General features: G+C 45.9%; 1 protein-coding gene across 5 annotated transcripts in view; it reads right to left on the reverse strand.

Moving 5' to 3' along the window:
- LOC140392788 (N-acetyllactosaminide alpha-1,3-galactosyltransferase-like) overlaps positions 1 to 12,701 on the reverse strand; it is an 85,303-nt gene that overhangs the window by 22,787 nt on the left and 49,815 nt on the right. For all 5 annotated transcript variants that reach the window (XM_072478422.1, XM_072478421.1, XM_072478425.1 and 2 more), the window contains one exon: positions 814 to 909. In XM_072478422.1, the coding sequence (XP_072334523.1) occupies positions 814 to 909 (96 nt within the window). The remainder of the gene's footprint in view (positions 1 to 813; positions 910 to 12,701) is intronic.

The following is a 12,701-nucleotide window of genomic DNA, read 5'->3' on the forward strand; positions in this document are numbered from 1 at the left end:
ATATTAAATCAATGAAATCCTCTGCTTTGTAAAGTGATTCCAATTGAAGCACGAGTTATACTTTTTCCCTCAAGCTGGACATGTTGTAGTGAATGGGTGGATGCCTCTACAATTTGCGCATGTATTTGAAGATACCAGACCTTGATGAGCTCTCTAGCAGGATATATATCGATCAATCATCATACTTTTCTTTGGCCCAATGTATTTTTCAAGAGTACTTACCGTATAAAACATAGACATGTCAACTGTGATCTGCTCGAATGTTCGCTAGCCTTCTGCTTCAAGACACAAATATGACTTCTTGCAAGTAGCTGATACATCTGGACTGTCCATCCCTGTAGTGAGCAAGTCGGACTTTTGCCCTGAAATGTATCAATCTCCATGATGGGTAGATCTCCCAGCAAAGGAAAGAAAGATTCTGAAGCTGGTAAATTTTCGCCATCATCCACACCTTGGAGATCTGCAGAGATGATACACCAGCTTGTGTGTGTGCAGGACCTTCTAAAACTTTTGCTTTCATGTTTCTGGCTTTCAATTTAGTTTCATTCTCTCATTCACCACATCCAAGCTTGGCTAACAGCACAGAGAGCAGAATAGTCCACAGAAAGATATAATAAAACATGAAACAATTGAACACTGCAGGGATCAATTAAGTGAAGAATTGTTGGGACCCAGTGAGCTATACCCAGTGTGAGTTGGTGCTTTCAAGCAACGGGAGAGTAACGTATTTGAGAACATTTCTGTTTAATACAATGTAAACAGCAAACAGAACCTAAATGGTTTAACGATGAACCAGAGTTTTAAAAAAAGTACCAATAATCCAGGTAATTATCCACATGGTTTCCAGGTTTTGATTTAAATCCTTTAGGATAATGGCACACATCCATGGGAATAAGTCCTTCCATAAATCTGAAAGCAGATGATTGAATACAGAGTTAGGATTAAATTGTTGGAGTAACTGATCATTAGATGTGGCTGAAATATTTGAAAGCTACGTCGCAGATGGACCACTTTCCTAGCCGAGCTCCTGCAGTGCAGCTAATAACATGCGCTTGTTTGCTATTTCTAGCAAATGCAAGGCCCTGCCCAAGAGTTGTGCCCTGCTCACAAAATCTAACTGGACCGGTCTATTAGTTTCCGCTCGATTAGAACCAAATTGATTTCAGAAAGTGCCAGGTGAATTACTAAGTTAGCCAATCTTTTCTGATATATACTCCCAGAGAAGGAACGTCTGTCCATCAAACTACTCATGGGACAACTGACCCTAACCAATTAAACATTTTATCAGGAGTGTTGACCATTTGGGGCAGTGAGTAGGGTCCCCTGGGTGCAACCAGTGATTTGCCTCCAAACATTACTGCAACTTTAGTCTGAGCTAACAACAGCTTTACATCAATGCCAAAGTTCCGTGACTAATCCACCTTAAATAGCACCCCAAGTCAATTTTTCTCTCGCTCAGTCACTCTTACTTTTAGGTCTGTTTCTCCTGCCCTTTATGTGTATCCTCCCCTCTTCCCACTTTCAGTTCCATTTCCCTTAATTGTTTCTTACTTTAGTTTGACCTCGTCTCACTCGCTTGCTTGCTGCTTCTGCGACTGAGGGTACCGAGAGGCAGTAGCCTTGGGACTCGAGGGAGTTGCCAAGTTACAGGAAGCAGCAGCTGGCATAGCCTCTGGCTACTGTATCCGGTGCACTGGCATGGGATGTTAATGGTGCTGCTGTTGTGGGGTTATGAAAGTCCCTTGGCTAGAAGCTACCTGATACACGACAATTAGGAAGTAGTATTGGCATCTTCAGATTCCACTTTTGCTCGCTGATCTACATTTACTCCATCCATCGGACAGTAGTTCTATTTTAAAATTATCACTTCAAAAAAAAAAAAACCTGCAAAACCTCCTCTAGCTCCACAACCAACCCAATCAATTTTACTGTACCCAATCCTGGCCTCTTGTGCATCATTGATTTTAACTGTCCCACCGTTGCCAGCTGTGCCTTCAGCTGCAGAGGCCAAAGGTTCTGGAATTACTCCCTTTTTGATAATAGTTTAAGGGGTTTTGTAGAGGGCGAACTAACGTTTGTGAACTGTTTAAGTTAGCCACTTTTAACATGGTCAGATGGAATTTCTGTTGGTCAGATGGAATTAATAGCCAAGATAGCTGGGCAACAAGAAAGCAGTTATTTTTGAAGAAACAAACTTGTTCTATTGTTTTATGATGGCGCACCATTGAGTTTCGAGCTGGAGCTGTCTTGATGGCGACAATAAAATTATATATTTGCTTTTAAATCCATTTCAAGGAATATCTAAAATTAACCTGATACTATGTTTAAATAAACCATGCATTGCTTTGATTGATCTGTACCAGACAGGAAAACTTTATTCACTGATAATATTATGATAGGAAGCAGTTTTAACTGTTGATTTTAAGCAGCTTTAGTGTGCTTGGGTTAAGATGTGTTGACGGGAGAATGGGGCTTTATTTATGGGTTCCCGGTATTTGGAAGGAAATGTGCATTTCTCTGTGATGGAATGTAAACTTCTGGAGTCTACGACTCAAAGCAGGGGTTGTTGCAAAGGTGGGGAGACACAAGATAATTGGCATCCTTTAGCCAATAGGATGAGTTAATTGGGAAAATCTCAAAAATAGGAAAGTGGAGGGGGAGACTGAGGGAGTTGAGAAATCGTAATCCTTATTAGCACAGTGATACCATGGTTTCTGGAGTATGACTCTTAATTCAACATCACTTCAAAGACAGGGGATGAGATTTTCCACCACCCCACCATGGCATGATTTCTGACAGTGCAGGTGGCTTGCCACTGGCTGGCAGCAGGATCTTCTGGTCCAGCCAGCATCAATGCTTTTTTGTGCCACTCATCAGCCACACTGCCATAACCCGCCACATGGGGATCGCCATCGGCAGGACTGGAAAATCCCACCGGTAAGAAGGGCCGGAAAAACCAGCCCCAAAAAGAGAGACATCAGTTGCGCTGACAACACCAAAAGCTCCTGGGATCTTGAGAGATGAGAAACCTCAAAGTTGCCGTTACTGTTTCTTGTTAAGTATATGCAAAATCTTGCTTCATAAATACAGATTATTCGTACCTTATAGGACAAGTACCATTGAGGGCCCTAGAGTTAGAAATTAAAAATTTGAATCTTGGAGTTTGTTTTAATTACAAAAAGGTTTTATAGCTCAAAATCCTAAACCTTGCATCCCTAAACAAGTCCGTTGCTATCTCCTGCAACATATTCCGTAACACCCCGTTTGACCAGGCTTTTGGTCTTCTATCCTAACATTTTCTTATCCGGCTTGTGATTACATTTTATTTGATCATGCTCAGGGTACCCTGGGATCTTTTCCCACACGGTTATAGATGTGAGCTTGCTGCTTCAGGGTGAGCTATCTGTCATGCCATTTCTGCTTCCAATTGCAGAATAAGTCATTTGACGCGAATATTTTTTGGGGGCAGTTTGCCCAACTTTATTTAACCACATTTACAAATCTGTTGCATTTCACCATTAACTATGTAGCAGACAGGCAATATTTTCAATGTGCCATTTCAGTCTTCCCCAATATTTAGTTGGGAGAACATTTCTGCTCATCCAGCGCTGACTATTGGGCAAGCGATCGGACAATTTAAAGACAGTGGAGGGGTTGAGAGGGGTGGGGGTGAGGCAGAGCTGGGTATCGTCAGTGCACACATGGAACCCTAAAGCTGTGTTTTCACATGACATTGCTGAGCAGTAGCATATAGGTGAAAATATGAGGTCAAAGATAGATCCCTGCAAGAAACTCAAGTGTTGACAATGGGCAAGTGGGAAGAGAAGCCATTGCAAGTCATTCTTATGTTATGGTTGAACAAGAGTAGAACCACAAGTGCAATCCCACCGATGCGGCCATCGGAGGAGAGACATTGGAGAAGGAGGATGGCGTGGTCAACCAAGTCAAGGGCCACAGAGATACCAAATTGAGATTGACAATGGTCATAGAATGTCATTCACACATCATGCAAACTTAAGCACTTGACCATGAACACGCCTGGTGAGTAATTCAATTTAAAAGCAACTCGGCAGCAAAGCTTTTACTTAAGCAGGACAATGTGAGTTTATTTCACATTATTGCTCTGGATATTACCCAAGGACAAACACATAAGTGTACAAATGATTAGTTACAAATGAAGATACAAAATGTATACTTATAAATATGAAATAAGTTTTGTCCATATTCGGTGCAAACCTGTTTAGTTAAAGATGACATGTTTTAGTTGTATAAAGTGAAGGTCTTGAGGTTAGGGGCTTTTCACAGTAACTTCATTGCAGTGTTAATGTAAGCCTACTTGTGACAATAAAGATTATTATTATAGAGTTGTCTCTGTAGCTATCATGGCTTCCGACTGTTGCTTTAACAGGTGAGCTTAGCTGGTGGAATCAGGCTTATAGGTAAGAGAGAATATTCTTTGTGCTGGATTCTTCCGCCCCACCTGCCGCAAGAATGCCACGGGTGAGACGCCAACAATGGAAGAATCCGGGCGAACATGGCCGGAGAATCCTGCAGTTTGTTTTGGTTTGTGTAGGCGTAACACTTTTAAATGCCCAGTTACTTACAGCAAAACATTAGCTGTTTCTGGATGTTTCTCTTCTTCAAGATGGATCTCAAACTACAGTTTGAATTTTCCTGCTTTATCTGTAGCAGAGAGCAAAATTGTTCACTGTATCATGTGATCCAGACAAAATGTCAAGTCATTTTCCAAATAAGGCATGTGGTAATCCCAAAGTCTTCTCATCATCTGCAGTGTTCAAAAAGGCCAAAGTTTTTCACACCTTCAGACAAAGCCATCATCTGTTTGGAGGTTCATGGAATTTCAAAAGTATTTTCATCCCTGGGTATATCTGCTTGCACGTCTTCTGGAAGCTTGAAAAATTGAAGTTGCAAAATCAGGTGACCTATGGCAGCCACCTTGAAGATCAACAGTGTCCCTTTTAAAGAGGATGTACAGGTTTTAAGGACGTGCAATGTTCTCATATCAGTTCCACATGACATGACTTTGACAAGGGCGTTCAGTACAGTGTTAGGGCCTGATTGGAGAGATTGAAATATGGAATTCTGGGAAAGGCGGCCACAGATTTGGAAGCTAGGGGTGGAGAGTACAAGGGAGGTTGGAGATGTGGAGGTGGCTTACAAGAAGGTTTTATTTGAGCCGAGGGGTGATAATGGTAAATTTGAAGGCGAGGGGGAACGTACCCAAGGTGATAGAACCCGTATCACCATCAGTCAACATGGGACCTAGGAGGGAGAAGTTGGGTGATTAGCAATTTGGTGTAAATAGAGGATCGAGTGAGCAGGAAGTGGGTCTCATGGACAAGATGAACTTGGGAGTGGGAACGACTGAAATAGGGAGAAACTAGAGAAAGTCAAGGACTGGACGGTGGCGGGAGCTTTAGAGGAAGTTGAGTTGGCCAGATGGCTAGCATGTGGATAAGACAACATTGCCCCAGTTCAATCCCTTAAGTTAAAAAAAACATGGCCTTTTACCATGCTTTGATGAACAATCGCCAATGAGCTGCTTTTGGATAGAGAATGAGAAGTGAGCAATAAAGGCTGTTTTATATATTTTCCTAAATTTTTCTTCAGAACCAGTTCAAGATGATAGAATTTGGCACAACTTTATGAAATAATAATCAGCCTCACAGATTTTAATAGGCAGTAACTGGTTGAAATGTGGCGTTCGAGGTGGGGAGCTTTGTGACAGATCTGGAAGGGAGGTTCGTGATGGTGAGTGGGAAATGGAGGTCCTGGTAAACGTTTTACGCCCCAAATTGGGATGATGTAGATTTCATTGGATTGGATTTGATTTGTTTATTGTCACGTGTACCGAGGTACAGTGAAAAGTATTTCTCTGCGAGCAGCTCAACAGATCATTAAGTACATGAGAAGAAAAGGGAATAAAAGAAAATACATAATAGGGCAACACAACATATACAATGTAACTACATAAGCACTGGCATCGGATGAAGCATGCAGGGTGTAGTGTTAATGAAATCAGTCCATAAGAGGGTCATTTAGGAGTCTGGTGACAGTGGGGAAGAAGCTGTTTTTGAGTCTGTTCGTGCGTGTTTTCAGACTTCTGTATCTCCTGCCCGATGGAAGAAGTTGGAAGAGTGAGTAAGCCGGGTGGGAGGGATCTTTGATTATACTGCCCGCTTTCCCCAGGCAGCGGGAGGTGTAGATGGAGTCAATGGATGGGAGGCAGGTTTGTGTGATGGACTGGGCGGTGTTCATGACTCTCTGAAGTTTCTTGCGGTCCTGGGCCGAGCAGTTGCCATACCAGGCTGTGATGTAGCCTGATAGGATGCTTTCTATGGTGCATCTGTAAAAGTTGGTAAGAGTCAATGTGGACATGCCGAATTTCCTTAGTTTCCTGAGGAAGTATAGGCGCTGTTGTGCTTTCTTGGTGGTAGCGTCGACGTGGGTGGACCAGGACAGATTTTTGGAGATGTGCACCCCTAGGAATTTGAAACTGCTAACCATCTCCACCTCGGCCCCGTTGATGCTGACAGGGGTGTGTACAGTACTTTGCTTCCTGAAGTCAATTACCAGCTCTTTAGTTTTGCTGGCATTGAGGGAGAGATTGTTGTCGCTACATCACTCCACTAGGTTCTCTATCTCCCTCCTGTATTCGGACTCATCGTTATTCGAGATCCGGCCCACTATGGTCGTATCGTCAGCAAACTTGTAGATGGAGTTGGAACCAAGTTTTGCCACGCAGTCGTGTGTGTACAGGGAGTAGAGTAGGGGGCTAAGTACGCAGCCTTGCGGGGCGCCGGTGTTGAGGACTATTGTGGAGGAGGTGTTGTTGTTCATTCTTACTGATTGTGGTCTGTTGGTCAGAAAATCGAGAATTCACCATGAGGCAGGTGCTGGGGAAGATTCCTGATCTGGACTCGCACCAGTTGATCCTGGAGGGGATCAAGTAGCACAAGTGGATAGCACTGTGGCTTCACAGCGCCAGGGTCCCAGGTTTGATTCCCCGCTGGGTCACTGTCTGTGCAGAGTCTGCACGTTCTCCCTGTGTCTGCGTGGGTTTCTTCCGGGTGTTCCGGTTTCCTCCCACAGTTCAAAGACGTGCATTGGCCATGCTAAATGGCCCTTAGTGTCCAAAAAAGGTAGAAGTGAGGGCTTAAGTGGGTCGGTGCAGACTTGATGGGCCCAATGGCCTCCTTCTGCACTGTATGTTCTATGTTCTAATACAGTTTTAGAACCAAGCTTGGGCCGGTTGAGCCCGGGTTGGGAAAGGTGTTGGCAGTAGCAAAGGACCTGAAGGGCTTTACGGAGTGTATGGGAAGTGTAGACCCATCGAGGTTTGGGAGGCCGAGGGTGAGTGAATTTTCATATTTTTTCCATGCTGCTTCGGGTGTACTCCCAGATTGACTTTTTTTGTGGTGGACAGGGCATTATTGGCGGGGCTGGTCGATTGGGAGATTGTGATCTCTGGCCACACGCAGCACTGGGTGGATTTGAGAGTGGACCAGGGTGGGGGTGGGGTGGGGGATGGCAGCACCCGCAGTAGAGGCTGGATGTGGGATTGTTGGCGGATGAGGTAGTGTGCACGTAGGGCAGCCAGCCGGGGGAATTTGGAGCTCAATGGCACGATGGGAGGTCATGGAAGCACTCAAGACGGTAGTTCAGGGAGGGGAGTTTATCTCAATTGGGGCACATAGGGAGGAGACGGAATGGGCAGAGATGGCAATGTTGGTGGAAGAGGTCCTGAGGGTGGACAGGAGGTATTCGGAGGCTCCGGAGGCGGGACTGCTGAAGAAGAGACAAGAGGCCCCAGATGGAGTTCAGATTGGTGTCCATGGGGAAGGCGGTGGGGCAGTTGTGGAGGGCCAGTAAATGAGTACGGTGAGAAGGCGGGTAGGACGCTGTCCCACCAGCCGAGGAAGCAGGAAGTGGGGAGGGAGATTGGTAGAGTAAAGGACGAGACGGGAAATGTGGTGTTTGACCCGGTGGGGGTGAATGGGATGGTTCAGGCTTTTTACAGGAGATTTTATGAGTCGGAGCCTCCGGCCCAGGGGAGGGGAAGGAAGAGATGCAGCGGTTCCTGGATGGGTTGGAGTTTCCCAGGGTGAACGAGGAGTTGGTTGGGAGATCGGGTTCAGAGAGGGGATGCAGAGTATGGGGTTGATGCAGGCAGGGAAGGCCTTAAGCCCGGATGGGTTCCCGGTGGAGTTTTATGAAAAGGTTTTGGGGGGGGACCTGGGGCTACTGCTGGTGAGGGCATACAATGATGCTAAGGAGAGGGAGGAACCCCCCCTACACTATCCCAGGCAACCATCTCTCTGATATTGAAAAAGGACAAGGATCCGGGGCAGTGTGGATTGTACCGTCCGATATTGCTATTGAATGTGAATGCCAAGTTGCTGGGGATGGTTTTGGCTTTGTAAATTGAGGACTGCGTCCCGGGGGCGATAGGTGAGGACCAAACGGGGCTTGTGAAAGGGAAACAGTTGTCGGCAAATGTGAGAAGGCTGCTTAATGTGATTATAATGCCTCCGGAGGGCCAAGAGGTGGAGATGGGCGCAGAGAAGGCGTTCGACTGGGTGGAGTGGGAATATCTGTGGGAGGTGCTGTGGCGGTTCGGTTTCAGGCAGGGGTGTGTGGACTGGGTCCAGTTGCTGTACAAGGCACTGATCGCAGATGTGCGGACGAACCAGGTGAGTTCAGGATATTTCGGCCTGCATCGAAGGACGAGGCAGGGTGCCCGTTTTCTTCATTGCTTTTTGCTTTGGTTATAGAGCCATTTTCGGACCATTGGGAGTACTGTGGGGATTTTTGGAGGACTTTGGCTGGTTCTCCAAGTGCAAGTTGAGCATGGGAACGAGCGAGGTGTTCCCGATTGAGACCAGGGGGTGTTGCCGTTTAAGGTAGTCAGGCCGAGTTTTAGATACGTGCACAGTCAGATGACGCGGGGCTGGGTGCAGCTGCACAAGTTAAATTTGACTCAGGTGGTGAAGCAGATGAAGGGGGACTTCAAGGAGGTGGGATCTGCTGCCACTGTCGTTGGCGGGATGGGTGCAGATAGTGAAGATGCTGCTGCTGCAAAGTTTCCTGCTCATATGTCCAAACCACCCAATCTTCGTTCCAAAGTTGTTCTTTAAAATGGTTAACTGATCTCTGGGTTTGTATGGGTGGGGAACATCCTGTGGGTCAAAAAGGGCTTTTTTGAAGTGGGGATGAGGAAGGGGGAGGTTGGCTTTGCTGAATATAGTGAACTACTACTGGGCAACGAACAGCGCCCTGGTAGGGAAATGGGTAGTGGGGGAGAGGCCGGCACAGGGGCCGCTTTTTGTAGGGGAGCGATCTTAAGGGCATTGTTAACATCACATCTGCTGTTCTTGCCAGCCAGGTACTCTGTGAGCCCAGTGGTGGTGTCGGCCATGAGGATATGGGGGCAGCGAGGCAGCATTTGGGACTGGAGGGTGCCTCGGTGTGGATACCAATCTGTGACAATCATAGGTTTGCACCGTGTGGGTTAGATGCACCGTGTGGGTTAGATGCAAAGTTTCGGGGGTGGCAGCAGGCAGGGATTGAGCGATTTGGAGGAAATTGTGAAATTGGAGGATCTGGAGGAAGTGTATGCATTACCCAGGGGAACGGTTTCAGCTATCTGCATTTTGGGATTTTGTGAAGAGAGAGGTTACCGCCCTTGGGGGTTGCAAGACAAGGTACTGTCGAAGGGGGAGATGGGATGGGGAAGATGTCCCGAGGTCTACAAGGAGCTGATGGACTGGGAGTGGGCCCCGGTGGGGGATATAAATCATAAATGGGAGGAGCAGGGAGGGGAGGTGGAGGCTGAGATGTGGGCTGAGGCCCTGCAGGGGGTGACTGCGTCCTTGACATGGGCGAGGCTAAGCCTCATTTAATTTAAAGTAATTCACAGGGCACAGATGATGGTTGCGTGGATGAGTAGGTTTCTCGAAGGGTTGGAGGACAGGTGCGGGCGGTGTACAGGAAGGCCTGCAAATCACGTCCACATGTTTTGGGCATATCCAAAGCTGCAGGGGTTTGTGGATGCAATGTCCGAGGTGTTGGGGGTGAAGGTGGCCTTGACTCGAGACAGCGATATTTGGGGTGTCGGAAGACCTCGGACATTTTGGGGGGGGGGGGGGGCGGGGTAGGCCAATGTCTTGGCCTTTGCCTTCCTGATTACCTGGAGACGAATATTGCTTCGATGGAGGGTCTCAGAGCCACCGAATGCAGGGCTGTGGGTGAGCGAACTGGCAGAATTCCTGAGGCTGGAGAAGGTCAAGTTCGTCCTGAGGGGGGGTCGGTTAATGGGTTTGCTCCGAGGCGGAAGCCGTTCTTTGACTTCTTTAAGGAGGATTGAGGTGTCAGCAAAAGGGGAGGGTGGGGGAGGGGGTGGAAGTGGGCGTTGGTTATTTATAATGTATAATTTTGCTTCTGCCTCGGTTTGTTTTTATGAAAATGCCTGACTAAAATTTTTTTATTTTTTTTTAAAAGGGAGTATGTGAGACTAAGTCCCATAAAGGGCTAAAAGTGATGTCACAGAATTAAGTGACACAGTCGTGCAATCAATGAAAGACTAGGAGAAAGCAGCATGGAAGGAAAGAAGCTCGTGTGCGGAGTGCTTGCAGCTGGCATTCTTCGGGAGTTATTGAAAAGTACTCAGCCCAGCAACACAATAATATAGGGGTCATACTTAGAATATGGCATCTCATCCATCCCAGGCACAACACGACAAAGAATGTTTTCGAATAAATGTAATGGACAGATTTTTAATCAGTAAGGGAATCAAGAATTATGGGGATAAGGCAGCAAAGTGTGGAGTTGAGGATTATCATATTACATCAGTCATGATCTCATTGAATGGCGGAGCAAATTCGATGGGCCGAATGGCCTACCTCTGCTCCTACGTCTTATGGATACCGGAGCGTGGCATAACACATTGGGGTTACGATAACATAATTGAGCTGAAGTATGGAGACACTGATATCAGATGAAGTTGCTGAGATCCACCCCATAGTTCGGCAGCGAAATGCCAGCCCCAACTCTGTTGCAACAGAACACAGAGCAGTTTACAAAAGGAGAACAGTGGGAGCCACGAGTCTCTGTTCAGACAAAACGTTCTCTGCTCAGACAAAACGTTCTCTGCTCCTGGAAACCCATGCTTCAGCCGCCTAGTCATTCTGAGCATTTCAGTGGTTCAAAGTCTCGGCAGAAATATAGGCTGGGACTTTGCGCTCCCGTTTGCATCAGGCGGGAGTGACATCGGGAGTGCAAACTCTCACCAGTGGTCCAAAACTCATCATGCTTCGGCTGGATGTCCCGCCGTGATTGTCCCCACATCCTCCCACCAGCGAGTGATTCCCGATGTTCTCAGCATCTTTTTACCTCTTGCCACCATTTGTTATTGTGGGTCGGAGTAGTTTCAATAGTGTGATGAATGTAGAAATTGTTAGATATTATATTTCATATTTGTGGCAATAACATTATTAAAATCGCTGGTTTAAAATACATACAGGCAGTTTGTCTACTAAAGCTGTAATAAATCCGTAAAAGGGGAGATAATCAGTGTTTCTAAGCATTTACTTGTTTACATATAGATGGTTAATGGGATCTTGTTTTGATCGCTGGAAATGTCCTCGGGTGTAGGTAATTTACGAGGAAGTGGTGATTACTCCTATCTAAGCAGGTTAAGAGACAACTTAGTGGGATACAGATGATGTAATTAATGGGAGCAGCCAGGTCTGTCTGTAGTTTTGCAGTCTGCTCAAAAGATTTTAAATTGAACAGCGGTTTGCCATAGGATTCTAATTTCCTTTTAGATTTTTGAACAAAAATTCCAATTGAGGAGCAATTTTAGCATGGCCAATCCACCTACCCTGCACATCTTCGGGCTGTGGAGAGGAGACCCATGCAGACACAGGGAGAATGTGCAAACTCCACACGGACAGTGACCTGGAGCCGGTATCGTACCCTGGTCCTCTGCGCCGTGAGGCAGCAGTGCTAACCATTGCACCACTGTGCCACCCCATAGGATTCTAATCTGACGAGACAGAAGGATTTTCAGGTTGTTCCTGAAAGGGTCAGCATAGATAAGCAAGTAACCCTGATTGTTAACTTTATTTAAAAGTAGCATTTGAACTGTATAGGTCTGCTTAATTGAAATATAGTGGCACATGTAGATAGTAAGTTAAAATTTTCCTTTTATTTAAGAACTGTTAATTGTAAAGCAATTTTTATTATGTTAATGTTAATTCTGTGTTTAAATTAAAGTTTGTTTTAATATAAAAGACATCTATTGGTCAGAGTTATCATTCCTGGGGTGAAGTATCCTTTCCTCACAGTTTTACCAATTGAAAACTGTTTGGGGTTTCTCGTCCAGTTTCCTCTCAATAATTGGGAGCTCCTTATTGGGTTTAAAAGGTATAATTCCTTGTTTGGCTTGGGATTATCAAATTTAAAGACAGCCAGTGTGAAGGGCTGGTACTTTGTTCCAGGTATTGACACTCTTGTCAGTTTAAATAGGGAGTGACAGGTGAAATAGCTCCTTCAAGAGTTTCCTGGGTGTGGAAGAGGTCACTCTGGGTGGACTACAAAGGGTGGTTAAAACAAAGCTTTTCGATTTGGTGGACAAGCTGCAGTTGGCTTTACCTGAAGGGGTGAGGAAGGTGGAGATA

The sequence above is a fragment of the Scyliorhinus torazame genome, chromosome 16 (assembly GCF_047496885.1).
Source record: "Scyliorhinus torazame isolate Kashiwa2021f chromosome 16, sScyTor2.1, whole genome shotgun sequence".
Classification (NCBI taxonomy): Eukaryota; Metazoa; Chordata; class Chondrichthyes; order Carcharhiniformes; family Scyliorhinidae; genus Scyliorhinus; species Scyliorhinus torazame.